This window comes from Opisthocomus hoazin, chromosome 5, assembly GCF_030867145.1.
Source record: "Opisthocomus hoazin isolate bOpiHoa1 chromosome 5, bOpiHoa1.hap1, whole genome shotgun sequence".
Taxonomy (NCBI): domain Eukaryota; kingdom Metazoa; phylum Chordata; class Aves; order Opisthocomiformes; family Opisthocomidae; genus Opisthocomus; species Opisthocomus hoazin.
The window spans coordinates 27,536,939-27,560,181 of record NC_134418.1 but is presented as its reverse complement, the minus strand read 5'-3'; the positions used below and the strand labels follow the sequence as shown (position 1 = coordinate 27,560,181).

The 23,243-nt window shown below is 42.6% G+C and overlaps 1 protein-coding gene and 1 long non-coding RNA gene across 3 annotated transcripts in view; one reads left to right on the top strand and one right to left on the bottom strand.

Annotated features, from left to right (window-relative positions):
* The window catches only part of LOC142361401 (uncharacterized), a 20,094-nt gene extending 10,015 nt beyond the window's left edge, over positions 1-10,079 (bottom strand). The window contains exons 1-2 of the long non-coding RNA XR_012763985.1: positions 9,992-10,079; positions 63-160 (exon numbers count right to left, since the gene is read on the bottom strand). This is a non-coding gene — a long non-coding RNA (uncharacterized LOC142361401). The remainder of the gene's footprint in view (positions 1-62; positions 161-9,991) is intronic.
* A 50-nt stretch (positions 10,080-10,129) lies between these two features.
* The window catches only part of PDS5A (PDS5 cohesin associated factor A), an 86,973-nt gene continuing 73,859 nt past the window's right edge, over positions 10,130-23,243 (top strand). Inside the window, exons 1-2 of one of the 2 annotated variants that reach the window (XM_075420717.1) lie at positions 10,130-10,387; positions 11,202-11,372. In XM_075420717.1, coding sequence (XP_075276832.1) covers positions 10,361-10,387; positions 11,202-11,372 — 198 coding nt within the window. In that variant the 5' untranslated portion in view covers positions 10,130-10,360. The remainder of the gene's footprint in view (positions 10,388-11,201; positions 11,373-23,243) is intronic. The other variant, XM_075420716.1, reaches the window with a different exon arrangement.

The following is a 23,243-nucleotide window of genomic DNA, read 5'->3' as shown; positions in this document are numbered from 1 at the left end:
GCTAAATACCCATTCGAGTACTGGCTCAAATCACCTTAGTTACCTTCTCTGCTGCCACATACCCTGAATTTAGGAAAGTCTTCTTCCACTGATACTCAGCATTCCCTGCTGCTGGATCACTATGTTGTCAGTGTGCTCCACTGTCACGCTGGCCGATGACCTGCGTGAATGCAAACATCCAGTGCATTAAATGAAGTAGAACTGTAAGGATGAAGTGACTGGAGTTGCACAGTCCAAAGAAGTAATTTCATTTTGGAAATTCAGATGCAAATTGTTCTTTACAAGGGTTTGAAATTCCAACTTTCATATTCAAGTTCCCAAATGGTGTAGTGGTGTAACATTTTAATGATTATCCCCTCCAGCCATTCACAAAACACATTGATTGAATCATCATTAGTTGCTCTCCTAGCAGCATAAACCTATGTGATCAATATATTTCCTGACTTTGTTCAAAGGCAAACTGTAATGATTCTATTGCTCACAGTCATACCCAAACACTTTGATGCTTCCCTGAGTTTGATAAATGCAACTCTGTTTTAAACCTCTGAATAGTACACCACATACCTATCCATCATCGCAAAATGACCCCATCATTACAGTACAGCTCCGAGATTGCACATCCATTCATCAAACATCTTTCTTTGACCGTAATGGTAAATTCCAAGTTCATATTCATTTGCAAAGGTTCATATCATTCCTTTTCTTTACTGCGAGCAGCAGACATTACATCTGTGCATTAGGAACAGCAGCACCACAAATACAATCGATACTTTTCACAAAGGAGCCTCTTAATCAGAATGTGTTAATACCACATGTTCTCATTTTTTAACAGATCATGGGACAGTTCTCATCTAACGGGGCAGAGGGAGAGACTCTGCTCATACTGTCTTCCCTCCAGTGGGCAGCTGCCATAGGCTAAATATATCATCAAACTTTCCCAGTTTCCTCAGTGGTATTTCCTCTAAGCAGTCCCATACACTCAGAAATTCCCCAAATCTGCCTTGTTATTTGCAAAAATACCAAGCAAGCATAAAGAGCCATACGCTACTATTACAACTAAAGGCAACTGCAGATTTCCTTGCAGCCTGGCTGGGAAAAAAAAAAAAAAAAAAAGACATCTGGGAAGGACTTCACAGAACAGAAAAGTTGAATTTGAAAGGGACTCCTTTTAAGTGACCTTCGGCTGATGACATAACGCTCTTTGTCACAACCACTTCTGCTGTGCAGCAAGTATTAGAGAGCCAATAAAAGGCTAATGAAAAATACAGGCTATTCTTGAGTGTGCCATAAATAATATAACTTTACTTAATTAATAAAAATAGAATGTAGGCTAACTTAATGGTCTAGCTACAGAGACTGTTCATAAATTCAGTTTCCTGGGATCAAATTTATCCAGTCAGAACCTGTCCAATAGAAACTGGAAAAATTTGAAAAACAGTTGATCCATCCATGGCTTCCCTTATAAAAGCCTGAAAAAAAACCTTCCCCTCAGAAGTAGAAAGATTTGACTGGTGAAATGCTTAATTTTTTGCTGTAGCAACTTATGAATGTGACTTCTGAGAAATTATTGATAGTGACAGAAAGAAAATTGAAGCTTTTGAGATGTGATGCAAGTGAAGACTCTTGCATATCCCCTGGACAGAAAAGATGATAAATGCTCATATTAAATACATTACTGGAGAAAAGTCAACTTGGTTGTCAGAAACGAGTAGGTGTAAATGTATTGCTTTGGACACATCAGGAGTAGAGATGGAAATAACCTTGAGAATGTAATTACAGAGTGAATGGCGACAAGTCATCATAATAGAGAGCAGCTAGAAAGGAGGTGGATAGACGACACGCAGTAGGCTGCTGTGACTTCAGTTTCTGAATGCTCAGAACTAGCAATGGATCGAGGAGGCTTCTAAAAATTCTCCTATGAAATCACCAATATGCAGGTGCCAATGAACTGATCTTACTTCACTTGCAAGCAAAGGAAACAAGTGCAATTGTTCTGTCAATACAGCATTTTGTAAATTACAAGTGTATTTGCAAGTATACACTTTTTCACAGTAGCTTAAATATACTGACAATGACAATCCTTGGCATTTCTGAACATGCCTTGATACCACAACAGTCCATTGGCAAGTACAACCGTCTCTGGCAAGTACAGCTGTCTCTGAAGAATAGCCACGAGCAGGTTGAAAGCTTATGGGTAAGAATCAGAGACCAAGGCAGCAAAGGGAACCTTGTGGCTGGTGTCTACTACAGGCTGCCCGCTGAAGTGGAGCCTACTGACAAAGCCTTTTTACTCCAGCTCCACGAGGCTTTGGGCTCACAGTCTCTCATCCTGCTGGGGGACTTCAACCACCCCAACATCTACTAGAAAAGCAGCACGGTGAGCTGTAGGCAGTCCAGGAGACTTCTGGAGTGCATGGAGGATAAATTCTTAAGGTAATAGACGTGCCTACCAGAGGGGATGGGATACTGGACCTGTTGATCACCAACACAAGGGAGCTAATCAGTGACATCAAGACTGGAGGCAGCCTGGGCTGCAGTGATCACACACTGGTGGAGTTCGCAGGCCTGAGGGACAAGGGTCAGGCAAAGAGTAAAGTCAGGACCCTGAATTTTAGGAAAGCCAGCTTCCAGCTCTTCAAGGAGTTAGTCAGCAGGACCCCCTGGGAAACTGCCCTCAGGGACAAGGGAGCAGAACAGAGCTGGCAGATCTTTAAGGATGCTTTCCATAAAGTGCAAGAGCTCTCGATCCCCAGGTGTAAGAAGTCAGGCAAGGAAGGGAACAGACCAGCATGGCTGAGTTGAGACCTGCTGGTCAAACCAAAGGGCAAGAGGGAACTGCACAGGCAGTGGAAGCAGGGACAAGTATCTTGGGAGCAGTGTAGGGATGCTGCCTGGTTGTGTAGGGATGGGGTCAGGAGGGCCAAGGCGTGGCTGAAGCTGAACTTGGTAAGGGATGCGAAGACTAACAAGAAGGGCTTCTACAGGTATGTCAGCCAGATGAAGAAGGTCAAAGAAAGCGTACCACCCCTGATGAACAAGACTGGCAAACTGGTAACAATGGATGAGCAGAAGGCTGAGGCACTCAACAACTTTTTTGCCTTGGTCTTCACTGGCAATCTCTCTTCCGACACATCTTGAGTGGATGGACTGCATGATGGGGACTGGAGGAGCAAACTCCTCCCCACTGTAAGAGAAGATCAGGTTTAAGACCACCTGGGGAACCCGAACATACATAAGTCCATGGGACCTGACAAGATGCATCCCAGAGTCCTGAGGGAACTGTCTGATGCAGTTGCCAAGCCACTCTCCATGATATTTGAGAAGTTATGGCAGTCAGGTGAAGTCCCTGGTGACTGGAAGAAGGGAAACATTGCACCCATTTTTAAAAAGGGTAGAAAGGAGGACCCTGGGAACTACCGACCTGTCAGCCTCACTTCTGTGCCTGGGAAGATCACGAAACAGATCCTCCTAGAAGCTCTGCTAAGCCCCACGGAGGACAGGGAGGTGATTTGAGACAGCCAGCATGGCTTCACCAAGGGTAAGTCCTGCCTCACCAACCTAGTGACCTCCTATGATGGAGTGACTAAATCAGCGGACTCACAGATGTCGTCTATCTGGACTTCTGTAAGGCCTTTGACACAGTCCCCCACAACATCCTTCTCTCTAAATTGGAGAAATATGGATTTGATGGGTGGACTGTTCAGTGGATGAGGAATTGGTTGGATGGTCACAGCCAGAGGGTAGTGGCCAATGGCACAATGTCCTGATGTAGATCAGTAACAAGCGGTGTCCCTCAGGAGTCCGTACTGGGACCAGTACTGTTTAATATCTTCATCAATGACACAGACAGTGTGATACAGTTCACCCTCAGCAAGTTTGCAGATGACACCAAGCTAAGTGGTGTGGTTGACACACCTGAGGGACAGGATGCCATCCAGAGGGACCTGGACAAGCTCCAGAAGTGGGCCCATGTGAACATCATGAGGTTCAACAAGGCCAACTGCACGTTCCTGCATCTGGGCGAGGGCAACCTCCGGTATCGATACAGGCTGTGGATTGAGAGCCGCCCTGCCAAGAAGGACTTGGGGGTACTGGTGGATGAAAAGCTGGACATGACCCAGCAGTGTGCGCTCGCAACCCAGAAGGCCAACCATATCCTGGGCTGCACCAAAAGCAGTGTGGCCAGCAGGTCGAGGGAGGGGATTCTGCCCCTCTACCCTGCTCTGGTGAGACCCCACCTGGAGTCATGCGTCCAGCTCTGGAGCCTTCAGCACAGGAGAAACATGGACCTGTTGGAGCGGGTCCAGAGGAGGCCACAAAAATGATCAGAAGGCTGGAACACCTCTCCCATGAGGAAAGGCTGAGAGAGTTTGGGTTGTTCAGTCTGAAGAAGAGAAGGCTCCGGGGAGACCTTAGAGCAGCCTTCCAGTACTTAAAGTGGGCTTAGAAGAAAGATGGGGACAGGCTTTTTAGCAGGACCTGTTGCGAGAGGACAAAGGATAATGGTTTTAAACTAAAAGAGGGTACATTTAGACTATGTATAATGAGGAAATGTTTTACAGTAAGGGTGGAACAGGTTGCCTGGAGAGGTGGTAGACGCACCATCCCCGGAAACATTCAAGGTCAGGCTGGATGGGGCTTTGAGCTACCTGATCTAGCTATAGATGTCTCTGCTCACTGCAGGGGGGTTGGACTAGACAAGCTTTAAAGGTCCCTTCCAACCCAAACTATTCTATGATTCTATGATAACTGCCCTATCTCCAAGCATGACTCAGAATAAGGACATTTTCAGACAGCACAGGAGAAAGCCCTCCTTCCCAAAACCAGAGCAAAGTAACATTTAGACAGATTACGGCTAGGGATCAGTTTCAAAGGAGTATATCATCCATACAGTATTTGGTCCTTCCCTTTATTCAGAACTGGTGGTACTCCATAAAAAGTCAAAGAGTCGTGGGACTCTGCTCTTTTCCAAGGAAGCACTTTGTGTCTCCAGCTGATGGTGTTCATGAAAATAATACACACCAAGTCTTCCTCCACTCTTCTATGGATTTTGCTTTGTCTATGTAGAACATGGGAGACACACGTAAGTCTGTTTTCAGGACAAAACACACTTCGTGCTCTGTTCTTAGATGGGAGTAATTTCACTGCGGATACCCTCTGCAATGGGACACCTTTTGGAGCTCTTTCATTATGGCAACCCACATTGTGAAGAAACACACCTTTAACCCACCTCGATTTACAGCAGATGTAAAATATATCAATTTTTTAATAAAAATAAGTAGTTAAAAGAGTTAGGTGCCATTATCAAAGACACGTTACACTGCAAAGTTTAATTAGAAACCTCAGGGATATCTCTGAAGATCCAGTGCAGCAAACTTACAGGCTATAATTTTAACTGGAGGAACTGCACACAACTGCGTGTGTGAGAGAATAAACAGATGAACAAAGAGGAAAGACGACCAGAAACAAGGACTAATAATACCAAAGTCAAAAAGCTAGGAGAGAAAGCCTCTGTGCAAACCTGAGGACAAAAAATTATTTTCCAGGGTTTGATTTTTACTGAGTTCAGAGGAACTGGTGGAAAAAATGTGTATCATTCTAAAAATAAATAGGCTTTCATAAGGAGGAAATAAAAAAAAAAAAAAGCATTCATGATTAGGAAGCAGCCTGCCAGAAAGCAACCTGCTAGATATCAAAAACTGGCTAAATGCTAGAGCTGAAAACAAGTAATTAAGCTTTTCTTCCCCCCCCCTCCCCCCTTGACCTATTTGACTGTGACTTAGAAAATTTCATAGTGAAGGACCACACTCCACCACCTGGTTCTGCAAAGCAGGAGCTTTCAAGAGCGTAGCTATTATTAGGAAGACAAGTGCTTTGCTAACCCATCAGACAGGATTTCTTACTTGTCTGCCCAGCTGACTGACAGATATGACTTATTCTGCAGTTCATGACACACTGTTGTGTCTTGATATGACTAAGTTCTTGGTCATTATTACTATCCATGCCTGCTGTACTAACAAAGACCTGAGGACAACCGTTAAGTTGTTCCTGGAAACATGTGCACACAGCTTAATTTAATCAACATGAATTAAAGGATTTTCTGTGCTTAAAGTAATCACTCCACAGTCTCTTCTGTTTCACCTGAAAGCTGCTTTGTTCTGAAAACCCTGTGCTGCGTTATTTCTCCTATCCCTAAAAACACCACATTCTTCTTTTCTTGGTACTTCCCTCTAACCTCTCCTGACATCACATAGAGAAAGCAGCACCCCACAAGACTGCCCCCCAAGAGTGTTTGGCACCCTTTATTTCAGTCTGCTTCGAAATTACACTTGCAATCACAGTCTAAAATACATTAATAAACAACCAACCAACCAACAGATTGGAGTAAATACATTACAATAAAAACAACGGGAGCAAAAGTAAGTAAATTCCAACAGAAATCTGTCCAGGTAGGGACTCTATAAAATCTGGGTAAAGACTAAAGGACTGGGTCTTATTATTAGACAGAGCCATCCACTAAAACCCAAGGGATCATGTGAACATGGCTACAGCTGTACAAGAAGCAGAGTCCAAGTCAGATCTCAGCTGCTTGCTGAAATTAGAAGGGTGAAGGTCAAACAAGCAAAGGCAACAAACCAGATACTAGAAGCTGTAACCATATCTGCAAGCAGATTTCAGGACTGTTCAGATTAAAAGTACCACAGGTCAGGTTATCTGAAGCTTTTATGTTTGCACATTCTGAAAATGCTATGCATATATTCAAGCTAATTGGCAGTTAAGTGTTCATTCATACCTACCTTAATTGGGTGTGACACCAGAACCAAACGCTTTGTTTTAGCCCTTTAGAATTTCAAATGGTGCAGAAGTATGAAACCCACTGCTCCTCTTCCAAGAAAAGATGGACCATTGCCTAATCATCCCATGATTACAGAATTTGCACCTACTCCCCTCTCAGCCACTTTGCTGATCATTATTTGTCTAAGAGTCATTCCAAACACCATACATCTGACTAACAGCGTCTAAATTAATGGCTATTCTAAGAGCGCTCTGACAGTTTTACACTAGTATGCTGGCAAAATACTCCCGCTGGGGACCTAGTATGTCCCCAAGTTTGTGTTGCTACTAGAACCTACAGCCAGATAGCGAATTATAGCAGGAATGGAACAGTCTACCAGTAGAAACTGCACCTACATTTAATGGCTAAGAACTCCAACAACATTGATGCTGAGGGGTGGTCAAAGTTTTCATACTGCTGACTAATCACTACCTGTGAAAGCAACATTCTAGTCTGAACGTCTCCCAGATACTCCACTTTCTACTGATGTATCTCAGGACATATTCTGTGTTATACTACAGATATGAAGACCTGAGAATTAAAAATCTTCAAACATTACTCCGCAGGAATTGCTAACTTCACTATTTATCTGAAGAAGATAGAGAGACCTTGGTCCACAATCAAGAAAACTCCAGTGCTGGCTTCACAAACAATTGGCTCCAGAAGAAATAAATTTTTAATTAAATGTGGAAACTTTGCCTGGCACTTTCAAGTGAAATCTTTGAACTGCCACATCTAACTACATGTTAGTTTCAATGTACATACATATGCCTTAGAATGGAAGAGTTTATCTTATTCTTCAGTGGAAAATACAAGTGACAAGAAGTGCGTACTGGAGGCTCTGCACTGTTTGCCTGAACTTAGACTAAAAGCAAGTTGTGGGAGCGTAGCCCTCTACTTTTTCATTGTTATTCCTACCTTCATGACCTGTTGTATAAAAATTCATAGGTAAAGATGGTTTTGGTTTGTGAAAAACTTGTAACCAGAAGATTACAAGAAAACATCATGACATTGTAGGTCACTTTAATGATATACACAAAATATATGTGTACTTTTCAATAACAATAAAACAATACTTGAAAATAAACATAAAAACCCAGGAAGTTCTGAGACTCAGGTGGAATTTCTAGAATATAACACCCATAATACTTCAATTCTTCCCAAAGAGAAGACTGCCTAACATGTTCCTAGCTTTATGCTTGGGTCATAAAGAAACCCCAGCAAAGGTGACTTTAAATTAATTTCTCACATCATTTTTACTAACTTACATTCTCTCTTTTTCTACTTAAATTGAAGACAGCTTACATAGTGTTTTGATACATACTTTCTTTTTTTAGTTACAGAATAATCTTCTAGAATTTGTTTCTAATTTACTGTGTTAATACAAGTGTACCAAAAGTAAGGAATCTACGCCAAATTAATTGTTTATATTAGTCATTTGATTTAGGACGCAAAGTACCTAATGCAACAACTGGAAGGATAAAAACCCCCAAATTCGCTAAAAGCATAATAGTTCTGACAGTACATATTATGGACAACAAATAAGAGCTGATAGCTAGTCTGAGTGCTTCAGCTTTAAGCCAAATCTAAATGGCCACTGAAGTTCAGATTAGGAAAAAGATTAAACGCTTGGTGCTGGCTTTATTTGTTTATTAAATCAGTACAACCTTGTTAAAATTGAATCCTGTATCCCACTCTTAGTCACCTGTCCATCATGAATGCCCCAATCCTTAAGCCTGGAAAGAATAATTTTATCTAAGCCTGGACTCACAGCCAGATTTAAACGCCTGGTCTGGCAGCACCCTTCTAGATTTCCAAATCAGCATGTGAGATCTCCTAAATGTTCCTTGCAACTCTCAGTCATTTTCACTATAAACCTTCGGAACTGGTTTCACAGAGGCTACGGACGTTCAAGGCTTTACCTCCCCTAGGACAACACTGTGGGGAAAGAAGGAACACAGGGGGAGAAATTTCCTACCCATGTGCTATTACACCAGAAGTACCTAAGAGTTCCTCAGTCTTCGTACATTTTCCTCCTGCACATTGTAAATTTGGAATTTGGCATGCTTCACCATAATTTTATTTACTTACTTATCCTCTCCCCATCCCTTCACCCTCCTGCACCTTTCCTGCGTGACTGGCATCCTCGGGCAGCCCCGCTGCTGTGCCCAGCAAGGCCCCAGTCACACACGGACAGCCCCGGGGGAGAAACCCATCCCTCCATGCAGCCTGGTCCCTGCCTCCCGCCTCGAATTAGCCCTATAGAAAGTTAATTAGAGGCTTTCAAAACTGAGAAAGATTACACTTTGAGCTGGTTCGAGTAACCAGGAATAGTCAGCTGAAGACCTTCAACAAGTCTTGATCAGTTAAAAGTCATCTTTCAGTCGCAGGGCGGGCATCTGGAAAACGCTTTATAGCCACCGATACTTAAGACATGCAAGGCACATAATGCAGATTCAAAGCAGACAGATATATCCCACTTTGCTACTGACTTTCCAGACGTACCCCATCTCTTGGAAACATGAAAGAATATTGAATTACAAAGACGTTTTGCGTGGAAGGATTTCCTGAGTTGGCTGGCGAGGGCTCCATCGGTCTGCGTATTCAAGTTTCTCCCCAAGATTTATAACTAAAGTAACGTTTGAGAAACTCATCTGCCAACGAGGAGGAAGAAAAACCTGGACGTCGATGCGTGGATGCTGCTCTTCCTCCCCCCCCCCCGCCTGACGAAGGGCGACTTACTCCTACGGGCCACAGTGCTCTCCCCGCCACCCCGCGCACCGCTCCCCCCCATTTTCTCATCTACCACGGCGACCAGGCCTCACGCCGGCACCTGAGGGACCGGCCATGAGCGGCCCGGCTCCGTGAGGGAGCACAAACATGTCCGCCCCCCTCCCGCGCACGCCGCAGCCGCCCTGCAGCCGGGCACCCGCCGGCCCCCTCGCCCTCGGAGCCGGCCGTCGCCCCCCGCCCGACCCCGCCGCCCGGGAGGAGAGCCCCGCGGGGCCGGCGCTCGGTCGGAGAGCGGCCCTCAGGCCGCGGGCCCGGCCGCTCCGGGGGTTTTGGCGCCAAGCGTGAGGCAGCGCTGCGGCGGCCGCGCCCGGTACTGCCCGCCGCCGCCGCCCTGCGCGGGGCTCAGCGGGCAGCGAGACTTACTGGCCGGCCTCGCCCCTGCCCGGGGGCTGGGGGATCCTAGCGGGGCGGCGCTGCGGGCCCGGGCCCGGCCCCAGGCCCGAGGGCGGGCGGACGGGCAGGGGGCGGCGCGGAGCCTCCTCCCGGGCTGTTCTTCCCCGGCCGGACGGAGAGCGGCACTGTGTCCCCGCGGCGCACGCTCCGCCGGAGCCTCCCCCTCTCCCCAGCCGCCGCCGCTGCCGCCACCGAGCAGCCTCTCCCTCCCCCCACCCCTCCGCGCAGCGAGCCGCCACCGCCGCACCGCGGAGCAGGGAGGCGGCAGGAGCAGCCAGGGCAGCGGCCAGCGGGGGTGGCGGCGGAGCGGCGAGGACCACCCGGCACGGAGGCTACTCAATGCTGCACCTTCCGGAGCTGCATGAGGTAAAGGCGGCTCCGGGTCCCACTTCCCTCCGTTACCGCTCCCCCCTCCCCCCCCCCGCGCCCCGTCGCCCGCGGCCGGCGGGGGTGTGTGCGCGGAGCCGGGGCGTCCGGGGGTGGGGGGGGGCTCTTTGTGGGCCCGGCGGGGCTCGGAGGGGCTGCGGGGCTCGGGGGCTGAGGGGACATGAAGTTGCGGGAACAAATGGAAAGTGGAGAGTGGCCTGGCCCCCTCCCCGGGGGGGCTCCCGCCGCCGCGGGGGGGGCGGGCGGGGGGCTCGGCGCCGGGCGGGGGGGGGCCGGCGGGGGTGTTTTGTTTGTGCTCGGCCGCCGCCTCCCCTCCCTCTCTCCCTCCCTCCCCCCTCCGGTTGGTTTCTCTGCCTCCTGATAGTTTTGAGGCCTAACTGTTTAGGCCTCGCTTCCCTGCTCCGGGGCCGGTGTGCCGGCTCCCCAACCCACCCCCCCTTTCCCCGGGGCCCGGGAATTGCACCCGCGGGCCGTAACGGGCCCTCGGCCCCGGGGCGCCCTTCGATCGAGCCCGAAATTTGATTGTAAAACCGTCGGCTCCGAACTAACAGTGTTGGGGCTGGAGCGGCCCCGCGATGAAAGGAGGCGCTGGCGGAGGGGAGCGGAGGGCCCGGAGCTGCGCGGGGCGGCGGCGGGGCCTCGCTCCAGCGCCGCCTGGGGCGGGGGGGGCGGCGGGGGGGGCGCAGCCGGCGGGCTGCTCGGCGGGGCCTTCTGCGAATTCAGGGTGAGAAATGGAAAAAGAGGGTTAGAAAGTCGCGTCCATTCTGCTGAACTTTTGTTTTCTGACCGATAGAGGCCGGTAGAGGACTGTGGAGAAGGAAAGTTTATAACCGGCGGCGCCAGGATGGACTTCCCTGCTGCCCAGCCGAAACCTGCCGCCGATGGTAAAATCATCTACTATCCTCCCGGGGTGAAGGAGATTACGGACAAGATTACCAACGATGAGGTGGTTAAACGGTTAAAGGTGAGCAATCTTGACCACCACCCCCCTCCTCCTGCAACTTTTGCTTCTGAAGGTAAGCATTTCATCGCTGGAGAGGGGGACCGCCAGAGAACTGCTTCCTTGTTATGGTTGACGGGTAGTCATCTCCTCCTTGCCTTCAGACCTTTGTGGGAATACCGCTTCCTTTCGTTTCCTTAAAAGAGGAGGAGTCGTTTTTGTAATTCGTGGCTGTACTCGTGCGAGCTCTCTCAAAGCCAGAGGTGATACATTAAACTGCTAATTTGTTCACGAAATACATCCGCAGTGTTGGGGAGGGGTCCGAAGTGGGATCATAAGTAATAATTACAGGATACGTTACGGAAAATTTTGTTGGTAAGCTAGGAGGTGTTCGTGGGTTCCAGCATAGTTGGGTGGGGGAAACAATTAGATCTAGTTAAGGGTGTTCTCAACTGAAAAGATAGCACTGTGCACAAACAGCGAAGATGAATTTCTGGAATTTATAGATGGAATTTTGAAATTGTTTCGTGTGTAAAACCTACCTCAGGTTTTGCAATTCGATATAATTCATATCCTTTCTTTCCTATTCAGTATAACTGGTGCTTGGCAAAGTTGCTGAATTTTCATAAGCAAAAGGGACTGTTACAACAGCATCTTCTCTGCTTGTTTGACAGCATCCTGAGGGACTGTGAGGCTTATTTCTGTGTTTTATTTTTTTAATCCCTTTTTCCACTGGAAACATGAAACGTGTCACAGTGGTATTATTTCTTAACTCTATGCTGAGAATAGAGAATGAAGTTGAGCATTGATCAAATATTGGCAGAGCTCGTTTGCTGACGCCATGGTCTTTGGACCAGAAAGTTGTTGTAACCTGGGATTTGGTCCGATGCCCAGGGTGGAGATGTAATAATTTTTTTAGAGATCAGAAGTATCATCTCATCTGATGAACTGTTTCCCATCACAACAGTGACTCCACAATGATGGAAAAGTAAAAATCATGGTCTTCGCTAGTCGGTTAGCACATTGAATAATGTCTTGCCTATAAATGTGAAGAGAACGTAGGCTTTGCGCTTTGCTTTCAAAGCAGCAAGGCATGTGTCGGTTGTTTCTTTGAAAAGAAGCCTTGTTGTCCGATTACAGTTTTGAAAATTATTGAATGGACAAGTCCAGCCTGGTATTTTCAAAACTCCAGTGGAATATTGCCAGTTACAGGAGAAGATCTGAGAGTTTTGGTTGTTTGGACAGAGATCTTGAATCAAAGTTTGTGTGGAATGGGGAGGAGTGCAGTTTTGGGGTGCTGGTTGAAATGGGTGGTCTATTTTGTCCGAGTTGGAGAACTTGCAATGGTGAGCTGTGCCATTCCTAGGTAATAGCAATAATAGGATTTCAAAGTCATGCATATCTGTTTTGCTGAATTCGCATGTTGTGTGTTGGACATAATTTTTTGAGCAGAGTTTTTTTACATCATTTTTATGAACTACTGTTAAGGAATGTGGATGAGCTCAAAGACTGTAGACTAACTTTAGATGGGAACAACTGCTTTGCTAGTGGACTTACCATCACTGAAACAACAGAGGAAGATTTTTCTTATCTCATTGGTACTGCCTAATCTGAGTTTGAGGAATTTTTTTTTTGTCAGATACTGGCTTTACAGAAGCATCAATAAAAATGGAAGCACCAAACCCTTTGGAACTAAACCAACGAGTGTTTTTGTTCTTTATGTTTTTGTATAGACATATACATAATATTTGTTTATGAAATGCAAGCTTCTTGATATCAGCTTGATCCATAAAAATAAATTCACTTTGGCGTGTGGCATATTATGGTGATGCAGTGTTTGGGATGGAAGTGCTTGAAAAAGTTTCGATCAATTAAAAGATGACTTTCCGCAACTTTAAGTGTGACTTTATGATAAAAGCCAGATTTAGCAGAGTATACAAATTCAGGCCTGAATCGACCCTTGAAACTGCAGGTTTTTTGCTGCCTTCTGGGCCATGCAGGATCTAAAGACGCTCTGTGTGTCTCTTACAGAAGATGAGCGTCTACCTTGGTGTTTTGGCCACCAGGCTTTGGGTCAGTTCCTGCAAATTTTGGTTCTTTTAGCTTACTGAAGTAAAGGGCAACTTAATTGGTTACAAATTTGTGTCCTTATTAGCAACTTTTCTGATACCACATCTGTATTTTTTGTGTCCAGATCACTTCTTGTAATGGAGGCTTTTCTTATTATTGGAACTTGAGACGTTCTGGGCACCTGTCCCAGAGTGCCTGAACAGCAGCTTTTGTGCCAAGGACTTTTAAAAGAATGTTTTTCTATCCTTTCCCTTCTTCTGCTTAGGGTTGTGGGTAATGAAATGTAGGCCAGATTCCTTTACAGTGTTTTGATACATCTGTGTGATAACATTAGCACTGTACTGGAAATGGAAGTATTGAGAATTTTGAAATCAACATGTACTTTCTGAGCAGTGTAAAAAGGAAAAGCATCTGGATTGCTTATGTATGATGAATGAAACGCCAGTTCAGGTGGTTAATGGAGTCAAAGGTGGTTTCTGGTGTGTTAGATTACATTGATGGGTCAGTGCCTTCTTGAAGTGGGACAGTATACGATGTGTAATTTCAGCTGCTGAAGAAGTGATTCTAACTGTGGTGTGCTGTGGCTGGGGACAAGTGTCCATTTAATAGATCCAGTTGAGTTTAACTAAACTAGGCAGATATACCACATGTAGCAGAGAGTTGAGGCTTACTGTACTGTGACAACAAAATGATTTTTTGGGTTTTTTTTTTATATTTTTTTTTTGCTGATGTTCCTCTTTACGGTTCATCTGTTCAGGTTATGTAGTGATTGGTTTCAGGGCTATAAGTCAAATGCTTGTCAATTTAGTAAGGTTTGTGGGGGGAGCTGATAAGTTTTATTTGACCAAGAAATAGAAGTTGAAAACCATAAACAATTCTAAGGCACCCAAGTAGTCGTCCTTCGGTTCCAAAATCAAGCCAGCAACTAAATAAAAGTTGAGAACAATTGGACTAGTAATACTGTATTTCTTCATATAAGATAGTTGAAGGTTGAAAGAAATTTTAGAAACTCAGCATCTGCTTTGCTGCAAAGTTTCTCTATGTCTACTGATTTTTTTTCAAAATTGAGTGTATTTTACTGCCTTGTCAAATGCCAGACTTGTATATTGTTGTCAGCAAACTGTTAAATCTCAGATATAACTTTGGTCACAAGAGAATGTTTTGATGTCGTTTATGTATGACCTTCCCATCATTATGAACAAGATTAATGGTAGTGTGTTTAATTGTCAGATATACTAAAAATAGCCCCATCAATCCAAAATGCATAGAGTTTCTCAGAGACTGACTTAAATAGCTTTTGTAGGCAAACCCAGAACTGCCACTGAAAGAAGTGTCGCACTCTGCTGCTTGTCCCAGCCTCTGTTCTGTACCCACTCTACAACCATTTTGTTTTGCCGTGTGCCAAAATGGATTGGTGAACAGATCTGGGTTAAAACTTCGGAGGAAAAAAACCCCAAACCTGTATTAATTTTAGCCTGAATCGTTTTCTTGCCTGACTTATTGTGAAAGCTCACAAATACTTAGGGTGGTGTCACAGGGGAAAAAGCAACTTCTTTCTGTGGCAGTCCTGCCTTGCACTGTTGAAGGAAGGAACTTTGGAGCCGATTTGAATGTGAAAGCTTGCAAATGTTATCTTTTGAGATAGTTTTGCAGTAACAATGCAAAAGTCCCCATTTCTTATCTCGCCTGCTAGATTTTTTTAAGTAAAAGAATTAATGCATGATGACGAGTTGAGATACAGCTCTGTACCAACAACCGTACAGTTTGGTAAAGTGTATGACAAGTCTGCAGAAAAAGGAAAACGTTTATAGTGCAGTGTTGTATTTTACCTATAGACGTTGGTTAAGCAACACCGATTGATAAAATCTGTAAAAAGCACATTTAATCAGACACTAAAGATAAAATGTACGAGAGAGAGAGAGAGAGAGAGAGAGAGAGAGGAGAGAGAGAAAAAAAAGGAAGTTTCTGAAACCTTCCAAAGGAAAAGGAGTGATAAATTAGTGTCATCACAAAGGTTTAGGGCAGTGTAAAAACCTGTCTTTGTGAAATTAAGAGTTTTACAGGTTAGGATTTGTTGAGGATGATGTAGTTGTTCTTTATCATACCTGCAGTTAGTAGTCTGTTTTCTGGGGTTTTTTGTTTGCTTGTTTTGGGGAGTGATTTTCCTTTCGTTTTTCAGTCAGTCTGGTAGTCTTGTTGGTTTTCCCATGGTGACAGTCTGGCAAGGCATTTCCTGTGAAAGTTTCTTTTGATTTCCACACATGCCACCCCCCCTCCACCTTCTCCCCAATTCTCCCCCTGCCACCCCACCCCAAGGCCTAGCTTGTGATCTTCTGGAGAAGTTAGCGCTCCTAGGGTGGCTTGAAGTCTTCCTTATCTTGTCCCATGGCATTTCTTAGTTATCTGATACGTATTTGTGCCACAGTGAAACAAACACTCACTCTGCTTCTTCCCATTGTCTTTCTGCGTGTTTCTCGGGTTATTAGATGTTGGCCTCTTTGTAGTTGAGACTGTTGTGTCTTTGTCTTTGGAGGATTATCCTCATACCACTGGAAGTAGTTAATGCTAATAATGTATCATATTATGCACAGGTGGTTTTTTAGGCATCTATTACATAATGTTAAAATTGAGAAAGGTTGCTTTTTTGCTACTAAAATGTTTTGGGGTAGGCTGGATGTATGCAAGAGGAAAAAAAACCACAAACAACTTGCTTTTTACTCTGACCTGGCTATGTTTAGGTAGTTATTTTAAAGGAAACTAAAATACATAAATTAGAGTATCATCTGAGAGAAGAAAATCTATTTTATATTGTATCATACACTGGAATTTGGTATGCTTGAGGGGAAAAGATGTATGTTTTAAGTATGCTGGATTGTATTTGTTAATAAATACCATTTGCTGGCAAGACTTGGATGACATGGGTATTTTCATGGCTTAGACCTCTGACTTCCATGTATTTACATGCTTACATTTAAGAATTATAAGTAGTTTTGTGGAGGTCATATAGCTAGGTTCCAGAAATGATCTACAGTTAATTATTCTAAAAATTTTAAAACTTCCATTAATTGTATTTAACAGTAGACTGCAGTTTGCAATGTTCTTGAGCTATTGCTGGCCACATAAGCCTAAAGCCAAATTTCTAATTTGATTTTGCTCATAGTTTAATCTTTTTAATTAGTTTGACTCTTGCGACAATCAAGTTTCTCATTAACTAGGACAGGCCACTAGTCAGAGAAGAAATCTTGTTCTGATTTTTTTTTTCAATGGAATATTAGCTGTTTGCTTTGTAAATGTCCCAATTTAATCAGTTCGTAGAGAATTAGACAGTGTAGGCTCACCCAGTTCACCCAGATGTTACTTAATTTCAAATTGATGATGAGAGCCTTTGTTTTTGTATCTGATAATTTTCTTTTGTTACAAGTGCATCAGTAATTAATGGCAATTTCACATGTACAATATTATTCTAATGGTTTCCTGGCAACACGAAGACAAATATGTTGTGAAAGAAAAGAAGCCCCAATTTGAAAGAGGAAAAAATAGAGGTTGCTGAATTAGGAATGATAACTTCTGATGACTGATCACCAAAATGGACAGACTAGTTGGCAAGTCCTTATGCCCTCTTTTGTTCTATTATAAACCTCAGAGAATTACTAATTTTATTCTTGTTTTTTGTGAGGTGAGGACATGATGTTAATCACAGTTTAAAAGATAGGGAACTGAAAAGCTATCGAAAGCAAGAAGACCAAGCACAAGAAAGACAAGTTGGCTTCATATGCCTCATTTGGCATTTCTGAAATGTGAGTTCTGAAGTGACTGTGCGTTCTGTTGCACTTTACATGTTCAGACCACAAGTTCCTTTGATTTCAGTTATATTTCTGAGTGCCTAGCACTTCTGTAAACCAGGCCTCATCGTCTCTGCTTAAGAACTCAGAAAATGACAAATGTTTTCTGTGAAAACTTTGGCTGTTTAACAGACATTGTATGGAAACTTTGTAATAGGTGGGAGGCTAGCAGGCAAGTCTTCAGGCTTAACTGTTTTAAAACATGGCATAGAATATTCCTTTTCTGCAATATTTGCCTTCAGTTACAGTCTTCCAGCTTCAATAAATAAGAAAGGTGGCCTTTGGGCAATATGCTCCTCTACCAAACAATCTTGATTAACTCCAGAGCAAGTTCTTTCTGTGGACTGAATGAAGTAATGGCTTCAAGTTTTTTGGGTTGTGTGTTTTGTTTTTTTGTTTTTTTGTTTTGTTATTTTTTTTTAAGAAAAAAAAAAGGAAAGGCATGTAATCACTTATCAAATACTGTATTAACATTAGGATTGAGGACCCTCATTAGAGGTTTGAGAAGTATAGGATTGTTTACCTTGAAAAAGAGAGGAAGAAGAGTCATTGTGATAACATACAAAATAACGAATGACAGATAGTAAAATAGGAATTTCTGGTTTTGCTCACCTCTCCTGAAGAAAGAGAATTCACTGAAATTGAAACCTAAAAAATTGTTGAAGGTTAAATATTTCTTAGGGCTACACTGGGAGGTTGTGGCAGAGCTGCAGTGATGTTGTGTTTAGTATAAGTGACATGCTTTGGTCGTACAAATCACTTCAGGTGGGTGTGCCTGTCAGTATGTATTTATGGTATATTGTGGGAGAGTTCTTATGTATTCAAATATTTAAAATAAATTTTGGATATGAAATCTTTGACATCACTGCATTCTTATGAGGAGTTTGTATGCATGTTTGCAAAACAGTAGGAGCCTTAGCTGTGCTCAAAGACTCATAAACAAAATGTTAATCTCATAACAGCGCTATGAAGTGAAAGAAAAATTATCCCTTGGTTTGCAGACAGTAATATGGAGATGATTGATAGGAAAGGAAATCAAACATCATCTGAGGTTACTTTTCTTCCTTGTCTACTTGAATCAATTCATATTATTTTGTCTGCTTAATGCCTATATGTATCTTTTGCTACCAAAAACTACAGGCAAAATAATTAGCAGATCAGTCATTCACAGTACATATTATAGCTATTGTGGTAGTTAAAAAAACTAAACTTTTGTCTAGTCCCCAATCTGTGTTAAACATTCTTCATATATGAAATTTTTCCAGACTGCAGTATATTCTTAATCACCATTGTTACCTAGAAATCTAAAACACACGGTTATTATTGGTGTCACTCAAAGCAATGTGTGTTTGCTGGCTCCGCAGCTGCAGTAAACTAATGAACCGTATTCCCACTGCTGTGCTGACATCAGAATTTGGCTGTTGCAGAGATGTCTTAAGTGTGACGAAGTACTGTTAAAGGTAAACAAAGATAAAGTTGGCACGAGGTATGTTCCTGTTTAGAAAGGAAGGTTGAAAACTTTGTGGTACTTAGATAGCATGGGATATCCTAAACATATGTTTTATTTATGTGAGACTGATGATTCGTACTTATCTGATGGAGATGTCAGAGCTTGCAGTGCTAGGATCAGTTTTGCAGCCACACTGAGGGAAGAATACATTCAAATTTACTGCAAAGACGGGTCAGCCTTTTTAATGTCTTAGTTATTCTCAAGTGAGTTCCTATTTTTTTCTAGTTGTTTAGTAATATTACCTAATCTTAATGGTACTATGTTGTCTTCTGTTAATAGAGCCTGTCACCTTTGCTGAGACAGTATTTGATGTGGTCATGAGCAATTTTAGGTGTTACATTATGTTTTTAGTATTATGTTTTAATACCTCATGGTAGAAATTACGACCTCTGTCTCCAGGAGTTCTGTCAAAGCAGAGAAAAAGTTTTGTACTGGCAACATACATTCATAAGCATTAAAGAGACATATGTCTTTTCTAATTACAAATAATTTTTTGAACTGATGCAGACATTGAAGATGAAAGAGAAGGAGAAAGAACATTTCAAAAGGAGTTTGGAGGAATCAAATGTTTCTTAGATCTTCCCCCACCCCCCTCTTTGCTGGCTACAGCACCTGAAAAATGCACACACTCAAAAAAAAAAGTAGTTATGTTTGTGTTTAGTATGTTAGCATTTGCTTGCAGTCATTAAAGAATTCCCTTTCCTCTGCTGTTGTAGTGTGTTGCTGTCTGTCTTACGGCTTTCTATGGAAGTAACCTGATGGACCATCAGAGGATAGCTTTAGATACGCAGGATAGCTGCAGGTTTACAATATTTTTTTTAATATTGTGTAGCTACTGATCTTTAAACTATTTTTATCACTCTGTCTAACATGGGAGACCATCGAAAGATGAACTTTAAACTTGTACTTACTAAGAAAATTGTATTACTGTAGTTTGAAGTGCCTGAGAATTAGTGTCTCAAAAGTTGAAAGAAAACATATTTGTGTTTTTCGCTTTACTTTGTGTGTGTGATAGTGCTTTGTCTGGGCAAATGTTTTTAGCTTGCTTTTCTGATGAAATAAGGTTTTTATCTGATCAGCCAGTCTAATTTCTTTGTTACTGATCTTCCCTGAAGTTACGTTGGTTCAACACTTGCTGGCAGTTGGGCAAAGGTTTCAGAGACGCAAGATTTGTCTAATTGGTGCTGAGCAGAATAGAGACATCCAAATTCTGTTTATGCAAAGGAAAATGGACCAGCACTGTTAAACGTTTCAAAAGGCAGCAGCCGATGCGCTGCCCCATCCCCAGCTCTTCCAGCGTGGCACCCAAAGGGGAGTGGACAGGTAGTGGAGGAGGATGAGTGAGGGATGCAGCAGGGAGCGAGTTGGCAGCCCTCTCAGAGGAGAGTGATGGGGAACAGGCCTATTGGAAACCAGCCATCGTTAATTTTGCTGCTTATGATAAAACTAATTTCATATAGCAGCAGTAAAGGAGATAAATAGCTAAAATAAAGTACAACAACTTTTTAATACTCACTTAACTCACGGACTGGTAGAGGGCTGTGCAAGGTATTTGAAAATATTACTAAGTTTTTAACTTGAAGTGCTTTTTAACGGCTGAAAATGATAGCTGTATTCATTGATTGTCTTGATGAAAATAGCTTGTGCAATATGCTATTACAGAAAGGATAAAGCAAAAACGAAAAAAAACCCCAAAGCTGAAACCACTCAAAAGTAGCTAAAAATCTCAAAAGATGATTACTAAGTTTTTTAGTTAATGTTTTCTATGGTATTTTTCTTACATAATTTGTTTTTTCTGTTTATTTTGGCTGCCTAAAATCAGGATGGTGGTACAAATGCTGGAGCAAGATGTGTGCAGTGGAAGTAGAGTTGAACTTAGGAAGTGCTTAATATAAAGAATTGCAGTTTGAGCCTAATGGTGGTGCCATAGTGTGGGTATGAAAATAAGTTCGTTAAAGTAAGTGTTTCCTTAAAAAAAATAAACTGATTATGTTGCCAATTTAATTAAAGGAAAATGCTGTTGGGTATTTCCCCTTAAAATTTTTACTCTACCATCAGACAGATAGAGTAGTCAAAGTAGGGTGAATCCTGTTATTTTAATACCTTTTTGTATTTGAACTGTGTTGTTCTGTTACTATTGAAAATATATGCATATACTTAATTGTCCAAAATGCAGTAATGGTTTTCCATAATAAACTCATTATTGACATTTAATCAAACCATTTTCATAATCTAGTAGGGAGTTTTTTTGAAATTAAATTTTGAGGAGTATAAAAAATTGTTCTTGTCATTTTAAAGAGTAAAACCTGATAGTCACTTAACTCTCACTGACTGCAGTGCCTTCCTGTGGGCTTTAGTCCTGATGTCTTAGTCAGTCAGAAAGGATGTAATTTTTCTTTAAAAACTTTGTTTGCATGAAACAGTGGAGAGAGAGAGTTCAGAAATTATACCCCTTTGTTCACGCAATGGTGCAATGTATTGTAGGCTAAGTGAAAGGAAGTTTGATTCTTAAGCTGTTGCAGTCATGAGAATGAAATGAAGTAAACTCAATACTTGCTTTTGATGGTAGAAATGGAATTCAACATTCTGGGCAGAGGTGGAAAAGGCTACCCTGTATGTTCGGTTTTTGACAGGTGGTTCTTTCTCTGCACCGAATTGCTGCAGAATTAACATTCGTTCATGTACGAAGCAAAACAAAGCAATGCAAGGGAACTTCACAGCTTTTTACTGAAAATACATGTTTATTTAAGTACCTTGGTCTGTCATCCTTTGTAAATGTAGTTGGCACGTATCACTATTTCTGAAAAACTTCTGATCCATCTCTTCTCTAAAGCTTCTGCTTCTGCTATTGCCAGTAAAATTCCAGTGGCAAGAAAAGTAGTATTATTTTTGCTTCTGTGAAGTCAGTAAATGAAGGTCTAGGAGTTGCATTTGTGAGCTGTTAGTGACACTTTTTCTGAGAATATGTATGTAGAATATGAAAGTAGGCATAACTCTGCAGCCTGAGGGAAATTGGGAAATCTGGAAATAAGATTTCAGCTTTGTCCCGGTTGCAACTGGTAGTCTAGAATGCTGTAAAATCATGAAAATTTTGCTTTAGGAAACGTGAGGGTTCACCAAGTACTAAAACTGTATCTCTGTAAAATATATACGCATTGGTACACAACTGGAAGTAGGTCAGTAGAAAACCTAGTAAAAAAATCTCTTTGAACTTGGAGTGAAAACCAAGTTAAAGGCTATGTTTCTAAACTCAGCTAGAAAAGTGGGGGCGGTGTGTAATGTTTTGCTCTTTCAGTCCTAGCCTTTGTTTCCCTTTAAAAGTTAAAACACCTTCAGACAGATTACAAAGTAAAAAGGCTGCCATTTAATTTTTTTTCATTTTAACATCTTTGCCTGTTTTTTTTAGTTTAGGTTCTTGTGCAACTTGGAGCATTCTGACTGAGTTGGATTTATGTAGATTAAAGAATACTCATCCTAGAGTTGCAGCTCTGTGTACCACTCCATTTCTGATGCTAAACTTTGTTTCTCATACCCATATACATCTGTGAGGATGGAGTTCTCCGCTATATTTTTATCCAGCAGTGAAGCTGGTTTGAGAGACATCTTCAGGGGCACTCTTACACTGGCTCTGCCTCCTGAGAAATCATCCTGTGGAGCTGTGCCCTAATTCACACCGTCTTGAGACTCTTCAGAGTCACTCCGACTTCAGTCTGTGTGTGGGCTGTGATGACTTCCAGTTGCTGTATACCATCTAATTTAATGCCTGTCAACACTTTGGTTAAAAGCCTGGCATCATGCAACATCCCCATAAAATTAATTTTAAAGCTGGTCGATCACCTCAATTTTATAAATGAGGAAAATAATAATTGCTAGCATTTTTAGAGGATTTATTGGGGATTTTCTCACTGCTTTTCATAATCTTTATCAATCTTCTGCTCAAAAACAAAGCTATGGGCAAAAATAATTTCATCAGGAAGGTGAAAAGGTGGAGGGGTAAGTAATGACAGATTAGTTCAGCAGAGTATTGCGAGTCATCTTAATAATCTGAGCTGAGCTGCATAGCGAGTATTTTAACATACTTGAAATCAAGTTAGTTTATCTAAAAATAAAAAACTGCAGGTCCTCTTTACAGAGTGCTGAAATTGTGTTTTGGAAGCTTGTCATCCTGACACTGTTGCACCTGACTACTTTGAATACTCTTTAAGTTGACGCTGCTACTGAAGGAAACACTCATCTTCACCGTTGCTGCCATTGCTCTTCAGGGAGAATACGACTCAAAGTTGTTTGCTTTATTTCAGTTAGCAGCACTCTCAAAGCCGTAGAAACAAATCAAGTCAGTGAAGAGTAAGAGGAGAAAAGTGAAAAATAGAGGCAAGGAGGGGGAAAGTAGTACAGCTGGATAAGATGGGGTTGCTACACCAGTAGCTGGAGGATTGCCGTGAATCAGACACTGGTGTGCTTCGCTCTACTGGG